The sequence below is a fragment of the Abramis brama genome (genome assembly GCF_963993115.1).
Source record: "Abramis brama genome assembly, chromosome: 20".
Lineage (NCBI taxonomy): Eukaryota > Metazoa > Chordata > Actinopteri > Cypriniformes > Leuciscidae > Abramis > Abramis brama.
Window position 1 is genome coordinate 33534414 of NC_139982.1, and position 18185 is coordinate 33552598.

Genomic DNA, 18185 nt, shown 5'->3' on the forward strand with positions numbered 1-18185 from the left:
GCGTTGAGGGAAAGCTGGAGGAAGGAGATGGAGGGAAGGGGGAGGAGCGTTGAGGGAAAGCTGGAGGAAGGAGATGGAGGGAAGGGGGAGGAGAGTAGAGGGAAAGATAGAGGAAGGAGATGGAGGGAAGGGGGGGGCGTTGAGGGAAAGCTGGAGGAAGGAGATGGAGGGAAGATGGAGGAGAGTTGAGGGAAAGCTGGAGGAAGGAGATGGAGGGAAGGGGGAGGAGCGTTGAGGGAAAGCTGGAGGAAGGAGATGGAGGGAAGGGGGAGGAGAGTAGAGGGAAAGATAGAGGAAGGAGATGGAGGGAAGGTGGAGGAGAGTTGAGGGAAAGATGGAGGAAGGAGATGGAGGGAAGGGGGGGCGTTGAGGGAAAGCTGGAGGAAGGAGATGGAGGGAAGGTGGAGGAGAGTAGAGGGAAAGATGGAGGAAAGAGAAGGAGGGAAGGGGGAGGAGCGTTGAGGGAAAGCTGGAGGAAGGAGATGGAGGGAAGGGGGAGGAGCGTTGAGGGAAAGCTGGAGGAAGGAGATGGAGGGAAGGGGGAGGAGCATTGAGGGAAAGCTGGAGGAAGGAGATGGAGGGAAGGGGGAGGAGCGTTGAGGGAAAGCTGGAGGAAGGAGATGGAGGGAAGGGGGAGGAGCGTTGAGGGAAAGCTGGAGGAAGGAGATGGAGGGAAGGGGGAGGAGCGTTGAGGGAAAGCTGGAGGAAGGAGATGGAGGGAAGGGGGAGGAGCGTTGAGGGAAAGCTGGAGGAAGGAGATGGAGGGAAGGGGGGGGCGTTGAGGGAAAGCTGGAGGAAGGAGATGGAGGGAAGGTGGAGGAGAGTAGAGGGAAAGATGGAGGAAGGAGATGGAGGGAAGATGGAGGAGAGTTAAGGGGAAAGATGGAGGAAGGAGATGGAGGGAAGGTGGAGGAGCGTTAAGAGGACGAGTGGAGGACTGAAAACAAAAACGAGAAAACGAATGATCCTATGCTATGATAGACCACACATCGACTCTGAATGACAACACACATCTAATCAACACTAAAAGACGAAAGACGCCATGCTAACACTAGCAATGCAGTCGAGAGCCTCAACACTAGTGTTACAGGTTCAAGATTCACTTACTGATGATCAACAGGTTACAGGAGTAAACTCACAGAAACAGCAGCGGCTGAGAGAGTTCGTCACTGGATGTGTGACCTTAGACCGTGTAGAGGTCCAGTGCGGCCCTCGCTAATGAAGGCGACCTCCTTCCTCTGGCTGTACTGGAAAATAGGAGACGGATGATCCATTTTTTGTTTTGTTTGAATCTTGTGTTCATGTTCATCCGTGTTTCTTTTATGCATTTACTGGCGGCTAACAAACAAAGGTTGTAGGTAAATTAGCGCCACCTACTGTGCTGGAGTTTTGGCTCCAGTATTGGAGTCTCGGATGGTGCTGGTGGACGGCTGTGAAAACAAAAGAGAAATTATGATAGACCGCACATCAACTCTGAATGACAACACGCATCTAATCAACGCTAAAAGACTAAAGATGCAATGCTTACACTAGCAATGTAGTAGAGAGCCTCAACACTAGTGTTACCGGTTCAAGACTCACAGTGTGTCACTAGATGTGTGTGTTACCTGTGCTTCACTAGATGTGTGTGTTACCTGTGCTTCACTAGATGTGTGTGTTACCTGTGCTTGACTAGATGTGTGTGTTACCTGTGCTTCACTAGATGTGTGTTACCTGGGCGCGTGCTTCACTAGATAACTAGATGTGTGTGTTACCTGGGCGTGTGCTTCGCTAGATGTGTGTGTTACCTGGGCGTGTGCTTCACTAGATAACTAGATGTGTGTGTTACCTGGGCGCGTGCTTCACTAGATAACTAGATGTGTGTGTTACCTGGGCGTGTGCTTCGCTAGATGTGTGTGTTACCTGGGCGTGTGCTTCACTAGATAACTAGATGTGTGTGTTACCTGGGCGCGTGCTTCACTAGATAACTAGATGTGTGTGTTACCTGGGCGCGTGCTTCACTAGATAACTAGATGTGTGTGTTACCTGGGCGCGTGCTTCACTAGATGTGTGTGTGTTACCTGGGCGCGTGCTTCACTAGATGTGTGTGTGTTACCTGGGCGCGTGCTTCACTAGATGTGTGTGTTACCTGGGCGCGTGCTTCACTAGATGTGTGTGTTACCTGGGCGCGTGCTTCACTAGATGTGTGTGTGTGTGTTACCTGGGCGCGTGCTTCACTAGATGTGTGTGTGTGTTACCTGGGCGCGTGCTTCACTAGATGTGTGTGTGTGTTACCTGGGCGCGTGCTTCACTAGATGTGTGTGTGTGTTACCTGGGCGCGTGCTTCACTAGATGTGTGTGTGTGTTACCTGGGCGCGTGCTTCACTAGATGTGTGTGTGTTACCTGGGCGCGTGCTTCACTAGATGTGTGTGTTACCTGGGCGCGTGCTTCACTAGATGTGTGTGTGTTACCTGGGCGCGTGCTTCACTAGATGTGTGTGTTACCTGGGCGCGTGCTTCACTAGATGTGTGTGTTACCTGGGCGCGTGCTTCACTAGATGTGTGTGTTACCTGGGCGCGTGCTTCACTAGATGTGTGTGTTACCTGGGCGCGTGCTTCACTAGATGTGTGTGTGTTACCTGGGCGCGTGCTTCACTAGATGTGTGTGTTACCTGGGCGCGTGCTTCACTAGATGTGTGTGTTACCTGTGCGCGTGCTTCCTTCGCTAATGAAGACCTCCTGTCCCGTCTTCTGTCCGCACTGGGGAATTGATGAAATCCTCTGATGTTGTTCTCCGCATTTCTTCTTTTATGCGTTTACTGGCGGTGGCAAATAAATGAAGGTTCTAGTGCAGGAGTGATTTCTTTCCAAATGATATAAAAAAAACACAAATTACAATACATAAATAAGAGCTCCAAAGAACAGCGCACAAGTAAACAAAAAAAAATTTAAATTAGCATAAAACAACAAACAGAAACGACAGCTAAAATATCAGGGTTAAACTAAACAATTAAGCTAAACTCCCATTACAATCATGGTTTCATACAATTCACTTCAAAATGCTTATGTATGCAAATTAAGTGTTGAATTTCAGTTTAATTTATTACATTTGTATTTGCCGGAACCAGTACTTTATAAAATAATTTATAATGTCTTTCAGAAGACACAGTGCATATTTTTTTTGCTGCCTAGAGTCAAATATAGATCTTGCATATATTCTAAAATTGAATGATAATATGATTATGAATAAACTCACAGAAGTAAGAAGTCAGAGACTGAAGTAAGAACAGGAGTTGCTCTGAGTTTCTGCAGGAGAATTGAGACCCTGCTGTACTGTACTGAGATCAGCTTTATCTGCTTCCGTCACACCTTCAGCACACACGAAATCACTCAGAAACCTGGAATAAATCACAGCAGAAACACAGAAATATTAGCGTTCCCATTATAAATGACCATAGCTAATGCTAGGAGGAATGAGCACAGAGTAATCGTCGATCAACAGCAGTGTGCAACACATTACAGCAATCTGTGTTATAAAGGGAATCAGACATTTATGATGAGCGCTGAGACTCTAACAGAGAGGAAGATGAGGAAGAGTTTCACCAGGACAGAGACTCACCTGAACAACGGCCATTCTCCAGCTGTAACTCCTCCAGATCTTCTTATATAAGATCAAACCTCTGTCTCTGCCGTTGGAGAAAGAGGATCCTCAACGAGCGTCAGCTGTGTCTCATTATGTCTCATTAACCAATCACATTACAGCTCGGACTGGCTTTACTGGGATCATAAGAGTGTGTAAAGTGGAGAAACGCTGGACTGGCTTTACTGGGATCATAAGAGTGTGTAAGAGTGGAGAAACGCTGGACTGGCTTTACTGGGATCATGAGAGTGTGTAAAGTGGAGAAACGCTGGACTGGCTTTACTGGGATCATAAGAGTGTGTAAGAGTGGAGAAACGCTGGACTGGCTTTACTGGGATCATAAGAGTGTGTAAAGTGGAGAAACGCTGGACTGGCTTTACTGGGATCATAAGAGTGTGTAAGAGTGGAGAAACACTGGACTGGCTTTACTGGGATCATAAGAGTGTGTAAAGTGGAGAAACGCTGGACTGGCTTTACTGGGATCATAAGAGTGTGTAAGAGTGGAGAAACGCTGGACTGGCTTTACTGGGATCATAAGAGTGTGTAAGAGTGGAGAAACGCTGGACTGGCTTTACTGGGATCATAAGAGTGTGTAAGAGTGGAGAAACGCTGGACTGGCTTTACTGGGATCATAAGAGTGTGTAAGAGTGGAGAAACGCTGGACTGGCTTTACTGGGATCATAAGAGTGTGTAAAGTGGAGAAACACTGGACTGGCTTTACTGGGATCATAAGAGTGTGTAAGAGTGGAGAAACACTGGACTGGCTTTACTGGGATCATAAGAGTGTGTAAAGTGGAGAAACGCTGGACTGGCTTTACTGGGATCATAAGAGTGTGTAAAGTGGAGAAACGCTGGACTGGCTTTACTGGGATCATAAGAGTGTGTAAAGTGGAGAAACGCTGGACTGGCTTTACTGGGATCATAAGAGTGTGTAAAGTGGAGAAACGCTGGACTGGCTTTACTGGGATCATAAGAGTGTGTAAAGTGGAGAAACGCTGGACTGGCTTTACTGGGATCATAAGAGTGTGTAAGAGTGGAGAAACGCTGGACTGGCTTTACTGGGATCATAAGAGTGTGTAAGAGTGGAGAAACGCTGGACTGGCTTTACTGGGATCATAAGAGTGTGTAAAGTGGAGAAACGCTGGACTGGCTTTACTGGGATCATAAGAGTGTGTAAAGTGGAGAAACGCTGGACTGGCTTTACTGGGATCATAAGAGTGTGTAAGAGTGGAGAAACGCTGGACTGGCTTTACTGGGATCATAAGAGTGTGTAAGAGTGGAGAAACGCTGGACTGGCTTTACTGGGATCATAAGAGTGTGTAAAGTGGAGAAACGCTGGACTGGCTTTACTGGGATCATAAGAGTGTGTAAGAGTGGAGAAACACTGGACTGGCTTTACTGGGATCATAAGAGTGTGTAAAGTGGAGAAACGCTGGACTGGCTTTACTGGGATCATAAGAGTGTGTAAGAGTGGAGAAACGCTGGACTGGCTTTACTGGGATCATAAGAGTGTGTAAGAGTGGAGAAACGCTGGACTGGCTTTACTGGGATCATAAGAGTGTGTAAGAGTGGAGAAACGCTGGACTGGCTTTACTGGGATCATAAGAGTGTGTAAGAGTGGAGAAACGCTGGACTGGCTTTACTGGGATCATAAGAGTGTGTAAGAGTGGAGAAACGCTGGACTGGCTTTACTGGGATCATAAGAGTGTGTAAAGTGGAGAAACGCTGGACTGGCTTTACTGGGATCATAAGAGTGTGTAAAGTGGAGAAACGCTGGACTGGCTTTACTGGGATCATAAGAGTGTGTAAGAGTGGAGAAACGCTGGACTGGCTTTACTGGGATCATAAGAGTGTGTAAGAGTGGAGAAACGCTGGACTGGCTTTACTGGGATCATAAGAGTGTGTAAAGTGGAGAAACGCTGGACTGGCTTTACTGGGATCATAAGAGTGTGTAAAGTGGAGAAACGCTGGACTGGCTTTACTGGGATCATAAGAGTGTGTAAAGTGGAGAAACGCTGGACTGGCTTTACTGGGATCATAAGAGTGTGTAAGAGTGGAGAAACGCTGGACTGGCTTTACTGGGATCATGAGAGTGTGTAAAGTGGAGAAACGCTGGACTGGCTTTACTGGGATCATAAGAGTGTGTAAGAGTGGAGAAACGCTGGACTGGCTTTACTGGGATCATAAGAGTGTGTAAGAGTGGAGAAACGCTGGACTGGCTTTACTGGGATCATAAGAGTGTGTAAGAGTGGAGAAACGCTGGACTGGCTTTACTGGGATCATAAGAGTGTGTAAAGAGAAACGCTGGACTCGGACGGTGAGCTTCAGGGACTGACGGCTGTCCTGAGCGTGTAGAAATATGCAGATTGTTCTGGAGTTTCTGCTGGATTTAATGCCTAAATCATATCGTTTACACACTGGACTCTTTGCAGTTGTTCTGTGTTTAATATTGCAGTTTGAACGCTTTCATTGCGAATAGACTGTGTTTCTAAAACAGCTCAAAGTCAGTCACTCTCACCCTAGAAATGAAACACTGTCTATTTCATATACAATAATTTAACTATATTTCCTTACGACAATATTTTAATATAGTTCAGACTGAACATCATGTGATTCTGAGTGTCAGTCAGTGCAAGTGTTTTAGTTCAAATCTATTCAGTTCTATTCCTCATCTATATATATATATTCCAAACCCATATTAAATGTGTTCCTTGTGTCTATATATATCAGTTTGGTGTGTGTGTGTGTGTAGTGTGTAATTCTGCAGCTCTTCTGTCTGAGGAATAAACTGAATGTGATTTCAGTGGAAGAGAAACACTGACATCTGCAGCTGACACACACACACACACACACACACACACGATTATCAGACGTGCTGCTTAACACTCAGAAACCAGAGCTTGTCAAACTGAGCTCTACAATGAAAGTGTCATAAAGGGTTTCATAACAATATGATTCATGCATTATATTCCACATATGAAATCAAATCTCACACTCTTGTTCAGTGTCGCCTCACACTGATCAGCTCAGTGAGTTAGAGAGCGCGCGTGTGTGTGTGTGTGTGCGTGTGTGTGTGCCTCCTTCGTGTGTGTGAGTGAGTGAGAGAGAGTGTGTGTGTGTTTGGTTGTGAGTGTGTGTGTTCTGAGACTAATGCACTAACAAAACAATGTTTGGGTTTAATGTTTTAATCTTTTTTCTATTTTTTTCACATTAAAGATAAAAAATGTAAATCTATTTTTCTTGGATTATTTGTTTAATGTGAAAAGCTGCAGTTTTAACAGATGTGTGCAGGTGTTTTACAGCCACTGTTCATCTAGAAACAAGTAATCATGAGTGACATGCACAATGTAATTATTTTTATACATTTAGGAATATTTTAAAACACTGTAGAGTTGAGTGTGTGGTTTTGATTCTTTATATTCCCGTGTTCTGTAGAATAAAGTTATGCGATCTCTGCAGGTCCAGATGAAGAAGATTCAGATTCGGTCACACAGGATGAGTTTATAAAGCCGCTCCTGACAACATCAACACACAAAACACTATCACAAAACACATCCAAGGAAAAGAAAAGGCTCATATATGCACAAGTTTAAAAATTATTATTTATTTATTTTTACAGTTGGTTATGGCATAGCTGTGAATGTCAATATGTTACTGCAGAAAGCTTTCAGACTGAAGTACTGTGATACTCACACTGCTCTCCGTGTCTGTACACGAGTAAACAGGCTTCTAAACTCCTGTGGAGAAACACACACTTTAAGATCCGTTCAGATATGAGCTCACAGAATCATTAATATCTGTCATGAACAAAGTCTCTAAAGCTGCTGTGATCAGAAATAAAACTGATATACCCGTGTGTGGAGCTCTCGTTACTGAAGACGCCGTTCAAGGAACTCTTTGAGCAAAAAATAACAAGTCGTGAGTAATTATACAAACACACTTGAGAAAGACGACACACACTCATACTTCAGTCACAGCTTGTGCATATCTGTACCTCCGATACACTGCGGTCCTCAAATCGACACCAGATTTCATCTTCACATCTGATGTCTGCATTATAACGTCCGCCACCTCGAGGTGTTTTACTGTAGTTTACTACGGCATAGAGCTCATACTCATGGCAGAGAACCTGTTACAGCAGGAGGAATTATCTTCATCATCTTAGTTATATTTTTACATCACAATAGTATATTATTTACTCTTCTTTATCCTAAAACCCACCAATCAGACCTTGTGTTGTTTTTCATTTGTGTCACGTTTAATAAAAGCACAGATGAATTAAAATAGCAACAATTACAGTCTTTGACTTCAGCAAGAAATGTAATGAATTTGAAATGAACCTGAATTCACAAATAAAGCAATGATGACAAAAGACTGTGTGTCTAAAGCGGCTGAGATGTGTTGAGCATTAAACCTAATCTCTGCAACTGACACACAACTGACACGCAACAGACACGCAACTGACACGCAACAGACACGCAACAGACACGCAACTGACACGCAACAGACACGCAACTGACACGCAACTGACACGCAACTGACACGCAACAGACACGCAACTGACACGCAACAGACACGCAACTGACACGCAACTGACACGCAACAGACACGCAACAGACACGCAACAGACACAAAACTGACACAAAACTGACACGCAACTGACACGCAATTGACACGCAACAGACACGCAACTGACACGCAACAGACACGCAACAGACATTACTTCAGTACCGTGACATGAGGATGAATGATCGCTTCCGGGTCATTTTTACTGGAGCTCGACTCAGGTGAGCTCTTCATCATCTCAGATCTCTTCAACACAACAATCATGTGTTCTGGAAACTTGATCATTTCCCTTTTCTGTGGAGATAATAATCATTTCACGAGTTCACACTTACAAATAAGTCAGATAGAATAAATGCGTATTTGGCGTGCTGTCCGAGGAGAGGGCTCCGGGCTCGGTATTTGGCCCGAACCCAGAGTACTCCCCCCGTATTCCTGGCTGTGAAAGAACAAGCCAAGAGTGAGGAGTCGGGGTGGTGGAGGGATGCTGAAAACTGTCAAGGAAGTTAGTTGAGTTGACAGAGTGAATATATATATATGCTTCCTCTCATGCTGATAGGGTAGACATGGTAATTGTTTGAGTTGATTGATTGATTGCTTGATTATTTGAACGTGCTCCTCCCGAACTTTGTTAATAAAACATCATATATTAGTGCAGCATTAAAACCCATTTGTGCCCAAATTTTTCTGAATGGTTTCATGCATATAATCCTGTTAATAGTGTCCTATGTGAACATGTTCTGCATTTATTTTCCCCAGGTTTTTTTTTTATTTCTTGAAAATCATATTTGAATGTGCGGCAACTATAGTTGCCGGTGGGCAAATATGTTGTATGCACCCCTTCAATGTAAAATATGAATAGGAGGAGAACATTTGGCATTTATCTCAAAATAACTGCTTTCAACAGATCAATCTTTATTCATAAACAAATTTATTATGTATAAAAGTCGAAAAACATTTGATGCAGACCCAAAAAAAACTGCATCTAGCTTATAATCTCTTGAATATGAAAACACAACAAACAACAAATCCATTTGCCTTAACCATTGTGCGCTGTTCAGGGTCTTTTTGACCCACATTTCTGACTTTCATTCATGGGGATAACATGGATAATTTGACATGGTTAAGTGTTTTTAAAAGATTTTTGCCCATCTTTTGGAAAATGCAGTTCTAAAAGTAACAATTTATCACTTTAACCAGTAGATGGCTGCAGAGCACCACTATTTGCTATTTGCTTTTTTACTAACTGAAAGACATCTTTTCACAAGTTTTTCCAGTTGTACTCATATCTACATATAATGAAATCACAATTATAATAATAAAAGTTACTTTTTGTACTGAAAAAAAAAATCTGTTTTTCAGTAATGTTATATATTATGATTAGAATCAAATGAATTTGATCAATGGACAAAATTCATCCTCAAAATCAGAAACAACACAGAACACACAGATAGAAATGAAGTGGCACACTTTAAATTTGTAGAATTATATGAAAAACAGATGTTTGAAATAAATGATAAACTCTAAAAACTCCAACTTTTCTCTTTGTAACATCCTGATCAGGTTTGATTCTAATCATAATGGAACATTATTGAAAAACTGATTTTTTTTTTTCAGTACAAAAACTGGCAAACTTTGACAAAAAGTAACTTTTATTGTTATAATTGTGATTTCATTATATGTAGATATGAATCTAACTGGAAAAACTTGTGAAAAGATGTCTTTTAGCTTGAAACTTTTAGTACTTTTAGAGCTCTGCAGCCATCTACTGGTTAAAGTGATTTTTTTTTATTTTTTTTTTTTTACTGCATTTTCCAAGATTTGGCCAAAAATCTTACACTAAACCATGTCAAATTATCCATGTTATCCCCATGAATGAAAGTTAGAAATGTGGGTATTTTATAAGGCAAATGTTTTATTAATTTTTCTTTTCTTTTTTTGAACATTTTGTGGAGTAAAAATGTCCAAATGTAGAGTAAAAACATTAATAAACTGAGTAAAATTACATTTGTTTAAAATATATATGTTGTAACAAAATAACATTTTGTTGCCTGGGGTCTCTCAGACCCCAAACAGCCTGACTGCAAACCGCAAACGAACAGCACACAAGGGTTAAAGTTGTGGAACATAGTGCAGAACAAAGTGCAGCCATAACAGGGCATTGTGTATCAAAAAGTTAAATGAAAATAAATAAATACAAATAAATAGAATGAAGAAAAAAATATATCTATATAGAGATGTCATTTAAAGGGTTAAGTTATGTTTATGCACTAAACAAGACCAATAACCTTAATTTATTAACCTATTAACACAGTATACCCCATTTTCCCATGATATATGTACTTACAAGGCATTTGCCCACCGGCAACTATAGTTGCCGCTTGGACTTTTGACTAAGTATACAAAAAACTATAGATCTCTTGTAAGATTTGTTTTGTTTGGCTGATTCTAGAGACCTTCATGATTATGTAGATATATATATATGTCAACAAAAAATACTTATTAGTAACATGAAAATGACCTTTCTTTGGGAGGGTTTGCCTTCGCCCTGCTTCCTGGAAATAGGGGTAGGAAGTTGACAGCCTCATGTGACAGGGAGGAAGTGAATACCTTTTTTTTTTTCTTGAAATCCTTTATTTGGTTGTTTGCTTGCATTCCATTGAGAAATAAAACATGGACAACATCTAGAAAAATATTTACAAAAGGAAAATGACAACTATGTACTGCGGCAACTATAGTTGCCGGTGGGCTTAAATGGGTTAATGAATTGTGCTGCTTTTCTTCACAAGATACTTTCAGCATTTGATGCGAATGTCACAATGAACAATTACTTGTTTTGGCAGATTTCAGGGTAGTTTTTAATTGATATTGCCATGAAATTCATTCATTTTCAAAGTGAAACCGGTGACGCCATGTTGGCAAGCAGCTTGAGGGACACACTCCGTCCAAAATTGTAATAATTTCCTAACAAAACCAGCATAAAACTCTGCGATTCTTAACAAATTCGACATGTCGACAACTAGAGGCAGAGGACAATCTAAACAGGACTCAGCTAAGGAAAAAGGCGAAAACTTGAAGCAGTTAACTCTGATGCAAACGCAGAGTGCGCAATCGGATGCTAGCATGCGTGACTCCGAGTCAAAAATACTAGCAGAGCTCGAGAAACTGAGGAAAGACAACCAAGATGGACACACTCAGACCCAACTATCTTTAACACTGGAAACGTCCTTCGGTGAACTGAAAGGAGATCTTATTGAACTGCAAAAGAGAACCACAGAGGCGGAGGACCGTATTAGCGCTAATGAAGACACAGCTAAGCGCCCTTCGTTACCTACTGCACTGAGAAATGGATTTGAATGCACGATGTGAAGATATGCAAAATTGTCTAAGGCGAAACAATATGAGAATTTATCAAGTGGCCGAAGAGAGCGAGGGAAGAGATGTTAAGATGCTGGAGACGGAGCTGTGCCGAGAAGGGTGGAATACAGCGGGAAGGAGAGCCAACGGAGGCCCAGCGATACTCGCCAACCCGAAATCAAAGCCTTTTTCAACACCGATAACTCATTTATACCTTCGCCGAGTACATCTATCTAATTAAACCAGTATAGTTAGGAGAAGAAAAGTGAAGGTTTCCTATATGGACGAGACGTGAGAACCACCAAGTGGAGGACCACCTATCCACAGCCAAGTCACAAACGAAACGCTCTGGGAGCGACAGCGATACCGCACACGGCGTGTTATTCCCCGCGGAGGACCAGTCACCAGCCTCCGTCCAAGACACACCGGGGACTGGGTCATTCAGGTTTGAGAACTAGTTAAAAGATGCACATTTGATCCAGTCGGGTATGTGGAAGCCTACATTGTTCAATTTGTTAGTTATGTGTTCATTTGCAAATGTTCTTTTTGTCCTGAGACTTTTGTTGGGCCATTATACTGTTATTTTTTGTAATGATTATTTTTATAGTGATTTATGTGAGAATCAAGAAAGGGTTATAGTAATCTAGATAGTAATCTATCTATGTTAAAGGCTTAAGTAGTCCAATTAAAAGGAAAAAAGTGCTGAATCAATTGAAAAAACTTAACTGTGCCATAGCAATGCTCCAGGAAACACATCTCTCAGACAAGGAGCTCATGAAGCTGAGGAGAGAGTGGGTAGACCAGCAATATAGCTCCTCACATCACAGTGGGAGGAAAAGAGGAGTTGCTATTCTTTTCAGTAAGTCAGTGTATTTTTGCCATGAGAAAACTTTCAGTGACAAGGAGGGGAGATTTCTGATGGTGATTGGATGTGTAGGGGCATTAAAATGACTCTAGTAAATGTATATGCTCCAAATGAGGACTGTCCTATTTTCTTTAAAAATATTGCATCATTGATAGCAGACAAAGCCGAAGGGATTATTCTTATAGGGGAGATTTGAACTGTGTTATGAGAGCATCTGTAGATAGACTCCCTGCTGACTTTGTCCAAGGACCAGGAAGTCTTTAACTCGATAACATAATTAGGTATGTTTTTGATGACTGGTGCAGATTCCTATAGAGTGACCAAGTGTACTATTGAAGCAATTACCATCTCAGATCACGCTCCAGTCTCTTTGACGTTAAAGCTGAGTCCAAATAATCATTTTAAGTACTGGAGAGCAAATGTATCCATTCTAAATAACGAAGTGATTCAACAACAAATTAGGAAAGTGTTATTAGAGTATATTCTATTTAATGACAATGGGACCGTAAGTCCATCAGTATTATGGGAGGGAGCCAAATGTGTCCAAAGGGGAAACATTATTGCGATTTCATCAAGATTAAAGCGAGAGAGGCTTGCAGAACAATTAGGATTGGAAAACAAAATTAGACAATTAGAGAAAGAATACCAAACAGTACAAAATAATGACACACTTAACATGTTGAAAGAAAATAGGCAGAAATTAAATGACTTATTAACTTATAAAGCAGAGGGGCAGCTTCGATTCGCAAATCAAAAGTATTATGAATCTGGTAACAGGGCAAGCAGACTGTTAGCATTTCGGCTGCGAAAAGCACAATCAAGCAGAGTTGTCCATAGAATCAAGTGTCCAAAAATTCTGTTCCAGCCTTGCTCCACAGTCTGTATGTATAGTATAGAATGATATCAGGTTATAAAATCAATACAACAAACAAATCTGAAGCCGTAATGATTGCTGGGACTTGGCCATTGCAGTTGGATAATCTTGTCTCATTCAGACACTCCAAGCAGGGGTTCAGATATCTTGGAGTAATTCTTACCCCCAAGACTACGCAGTTGGTTTCATCGAACTATGATAAATTGTTAAAGGAAATCAGAACTGATTTAAACAGATGGGATGTACTACCGCTTTCTCTTTTGGGTAGAATTGAATGTATAAGAATGAATATTCTTCCAAGATTATTATTTCTGTTCCAAAACCTCCCTGCTGTTATACCACAATCTACTTTCAAATTTCTAGATAAATTAATGTCAAAATTTATTTGGCAGAACAAAAGACCAAGAGTGCGCCTTAAAATTTTAATGTCGCCTAAGGAAAATGGGGGCTTAAAGGGGACATATCATGCTAAATGCACTTTTTTAGCCCTTAAATGCATTTTGTTGTATATTTGGAGTGTTTAGAAGTACAGAAAAGATGAAATTATTCTCTTCAGGTGCTTCGTTGATATCTTTATATTCTGTTTTGGTCATATTTTTCAACCTGTTCCGATTTTTCTGTTATCTATGACGTTTTGTGAACTATTACGTCACAGTATTTGCAGCGGAACTGCCAAATAAGGACATTGACTTCCGGTCCACCACTTCGAGCAATCCACCATTATTATTTCTCGCTGCAATTTTGTAGTCCAAGCTAAAGGATGCAGAAGTTACGAGAGGTTAAGTTAAAATGTTCGGTTGTTGGATGTAGTAATCCACACGCTTCATTACACCGTCTAATGTAGATGAACTGCTGCGCTTGCGACAGGGCGCATGTTTAACTGAAAGAACGAGCAGAGAGAGAGAGAGAGAGAGAGAGAGAGAGAGAGAGATACCCGGTCGCGCGCGCGCTCACTCTCTCTTCAGAGCCAGGCGAAAGTGTAAACAAGACTTCACTGTCTCCAAACTAGACGCTGTCTTGCTCTCTCTCCCTCGCACATATTAATCAAAATAAATCGACACGGTGGTAAAAGGTCGGAAGACCAAAGTTTCATGTGTAAATACAGTAACACACCATTGCAATACATCCATATGAAGACGTTGTTCTGCAGGTTCGTCGTCTTCATTTTCATCTCGCTCCGGCTCCGACTCTGGCTCGAACATGTAAGGCTGGCTGGACAAGTCTTCCGTTGTTGACATTTTAATAACGTGTGAATAAAAAGTTTCTGTGCCGCTAGATAATCGTATCTCTGCTATCAAACTACAAACATGGCCGAACGGGGTGGAGTTGAACCTCTGCATCCTGGAGAGGGGGCGGGGTATGAAGTGTCTCAATTGTATTTAAAGAGACCGCACCAAAACGAGTTGCTCTCAGACGCACATCAGAAAAGGGGTAGAAAAGGGGCCTGTGGAGCTATAATAATGAGGAATTCAGACCCAAGCATTGCAGTTCCGCTTTATATAGACTACAAATGTATGATTTATATGTAAAAAGGAACAATTTAAAAGCATGATATGTCTCCTTTAAATCTGCCTGACTTCAAATTGTACTATTGGGCTGCCCAAATAAAAGCTGTGGTGGCATGGATCATTCGTGATCTGGAGTCACAGTGGGTCTCTATGGAAGAATATTCAATGCCAGGAGTCTCTCTCTCTCTCAACTCCCATTTCTCAACCTGCAGTCTCAGAAAAAAAAAAAAATTGCAAATTTATGTGTTAAACATACATTAAAGATTTGGAATAAGGTCCAAAAGCAGTTGAAGGGAAAGACTGCTTTATCTCGAGCTATGACTATTAATGGAAATATTGAGTTCCTTCCATCTTTATCAGACAGCAGCGGCTTTCGGGGATGGGCTGAGAGGGGTCTCCTCACAGTGAATCAATTGTTTGACGGAAATGTAATTAAAACCTTTGCCCAATTAAGAGCAAAATTCAAGTTACCCTCAAGTGATTTATATAAATATTTTCAAATAAGGAGCTATGTAACAAAACATAATGATTGGGAACTGATCAGAAGAGAGCCTACAAATATAGAGAAGCATTTTATTAATTTGATTGAAAATGGTGGTGTAATGAAAAAACAAATGTCCTTGATGTACAAAAAATTGTTGATTGACATGTTAGATAACACACAACACATAAAACAACAATGGGAAAGGGAGCTGAATGTTACCTTGGATGACGATGTTTGGGTTAACATTTGCTCTGGCAGTCATAAGGGTGTGGGCAGTCAGGTCTAGGAGGAGTTTGATTGGAAGACGAAAACCAGATTTTTCAGGACTCTGTTAAAATCTTTCCTCGCCAAGAGTATCATGCGTGACAAATGTTGGAGAAACTGTGGATTTGTCGGTGATCAAACTCACATCTTTTTGGACTGTCCCACCATACATAGCTTTTGGAAGGACATTAAGGGCATTTTGGAAAATCTACTAAAAGTGAACATCTCTTTAGACTCCCAAATATTTTTACTGGATATCTTTCCAGACAATCTTTCTCAAGACCAAGCATTTCTTCTCAATCTCCTCTTAATGACGGCAAGGAAAATTATAACAATCTGTTGGTTAAAACCTGAGCCACCTACCGTTACGCAATGGACACAAAAAATAAGACAAGTTTATTTAATGGAATGGTTGACAGCACAACTGCAATTAAAAACCCCAGTTTTTGAAAGAAGATGGGGTCCTGTTATTGACTTTCTGAAATAGGACACAAGCCTATGCCTTAAATTGTTTATGTTTCTGATTGTAAATAATGTATGAAGCCCAGTCTCAGGACAATGTTCATGTTTTTTTTGTTGTTGTTTTTTGTGTGTAATCACAATAAAGTAAAAAAAAAAAAGAGGATCATTATTTCACATTTGTTGTGACTCGAAGATCTAATATCCACTAGAAAAGATACTCACAGTTTCCATGACTGTTATTCTCCTACAGTGAACAAAACACACTGATGCTTCACTCTTATTTTCACGAGCACGTGCCTGTAAAGCATCTTTCTATATTTGCAATGAAGAAAACAATGGGAAATGGAAGAAAAATGTCAGGATAAAAGTTGCTTTTAGTGAGTTTTGCTGTAATCTGTGTATAGAAATAATTCTTAGAGAGATATTCAGAAGAGCAAAGATCTGCTCACCACTTCCGGAGAGTTTTGAAGAGACACTGGAAATGAGAGAAAATCCTCCAAGGTTTCTTCTGGATTGTGTCTGTATGACTCACATGTTCTCGTCTTCTTCATAGTGCCCTTAAAAAGCTACACAGATGTGAAGAAAACAGACTTTAGTGATGATCCACAGATATACGTGTGCTTTCACTGTTAAAATGATCATTCTCTGCAGTTCAGCCTCCAGCACATTAGACTGCTGATAAACCTTTAATTGTGTCTCACGCCAACAAATGATAGTCAAGGATCCGAGTGAAGTGCGCTTGTAGAGGAGATCTAAACCAGATATGAGGCAATAATGTCTCTGAGAAACACTTCCAGAGCTGAACTGCTGAGAGATGATGATAGGTGGTCCTCATGAAAGAGACAAAAGATGACAGAATAATCCAGAAGAAACTAGTTACCTCAGAGGATCCAGGAGTCTTTTCAATGATCAAATCTAGAAGTTCTGCTGCGTCTCGTTGTTTATGAACTTTGGGTTTGATGGAGAGAAAGCAAATAACAATCAAACACTTATATTGAGTAACTTTCATCAGCAGAAACATTGACTGAATGCTGGAAACAGCAATAAAGAGACCAACCGTCTGTAATGCCGAGGCTCCTCATGACTCCAGCTGCTGAAACTGCAGTTTTCTGTTGTGTTTCTAATTCACTGAACAACTTCTTCAACTCTTCAGCCAAGCGTCCATCAGATGAACCCAAACTACAGAAGACATTGAGTGTTTATCGATCGGCTGTTTGTCATGTTGTTTCCACTGCTGGAAGTGAAAGATGTTTCTTTACCTCTGGACATGTTGCCTGAATCCCTTTGTCATGAAGAGCATCTGAAGAACTGCATTCAAGCAGGAGGAGGACCCTTGATATTCCAGCCCACAGTATCCTGATATGAGAAACACATTAACACTGGACTGACGTCCATCCAGCTGACCAGAGAAACTCCAGAAACACATCCGGCAGATCTTACAACATACAGAGCCATCGAGTGTCCATCGAGATCAGAAACTGACTCTACGGCTCAAAGCAAATGTTGGCTAGGTTTAAAAGAGAGTAGGTCTGGACATAGTCACTCAATATTCACCAGCTTCGACAGAAATGAAATGAAATGTGAGAAAAGAAGTCATCTATGACTGTGTGTTAATTAGGGGTGGGCAAAAAAATCGATTCACATATGAATCGCGATTCAAACTTTACCGATTCAAAATCGATTCATAGAATTCCAAAAATCGATTCTTTTTTTTTTTTAATATATATTTTTTAGTATTGTCCTGAAATGAGTTTAGCTTACCATTCTCATAGATGGCGCTGCATCGAATTCACACTTACGCCTGCACACTCTTGTCATAGCCAAAAGAAGAATTGCAGCAGAAGCGGAGCAGAAGGAAGGCTGGCTGGCTGTGTGGTGGCGATTGAGGCTTAATCATATGTCACCTATCAGCAGCAGCGCCGCGTCAGACACGCTTCTGGTGTGCAAAGACATGGAAAACACCACGCAGCTGACACGCAACAGAAACGCCACGCTCACGCCACGCAGCCAGTGTGTCACCGGCCTTAGAGCTTGCACAGGCTTGCAGGCTGCGTGACACGCGCGTCTCAGGTGTGGCCCGAGTCGTGCGGGAAACGCGTGCATGCTAGAAATAGAACTGACGCCTATTTTTCTCACGACACGCAAGCGTGTTGAAAGCGTTTCCAGGCAAAATAGAATGTTTATATGTA

At 41.5% G+C, this 18185-nt stretch overlaps 2 protein-coding genes and 1 long non-coding RNA gene across 4 annotated transcripts in view; all 3 read right to left on the bottom strand.

Moving 5' to 3' along the window:
• The window catches only part of LOC311071290 (stonustoxin subunit beta-like), a gene marked incomplete at its 3' end in the record, with an annotated part of 43612 nt that overhangs the window by 14693 nt on the left and 10734 nt on the right, over positions 1–18185 (bottom strand). The window lies entirely within an intron of this gene.
• Positions 632–1572, bottom strand: LOC311071123. The gene is made up of 3 exons (XR_014603760.1): positions 1378–1572; positions 1140–1247; positions 632–937 (listed from the first exon to the last, which is right to left on the bottom strand). It is a non-coding gene; the product is annotated as an uncharacterized lncRNA (long non-coding RNA).
• On the bottom strand, positions 6791–17441 carry LOC311071308 (uncharacterized protein). The gene is made up of 9 exons (XM_084095662.1): positions 17256–17441; positions 16877–17175; positions 16446–16562; positions 16219–16308; positions 8351–8479; positions 7614–7748; positions 7471–7514; positions 7313–7356; positions 6791–7134 (listed from the first exon to the last, which is right to left on the bottom strand). Coding segments are annotated over exons 2-9 (702 nt in total). The 5' UTR covers positions 17018–17175; positions 17256–17441; the 3' UTR covers positions 6791–7132.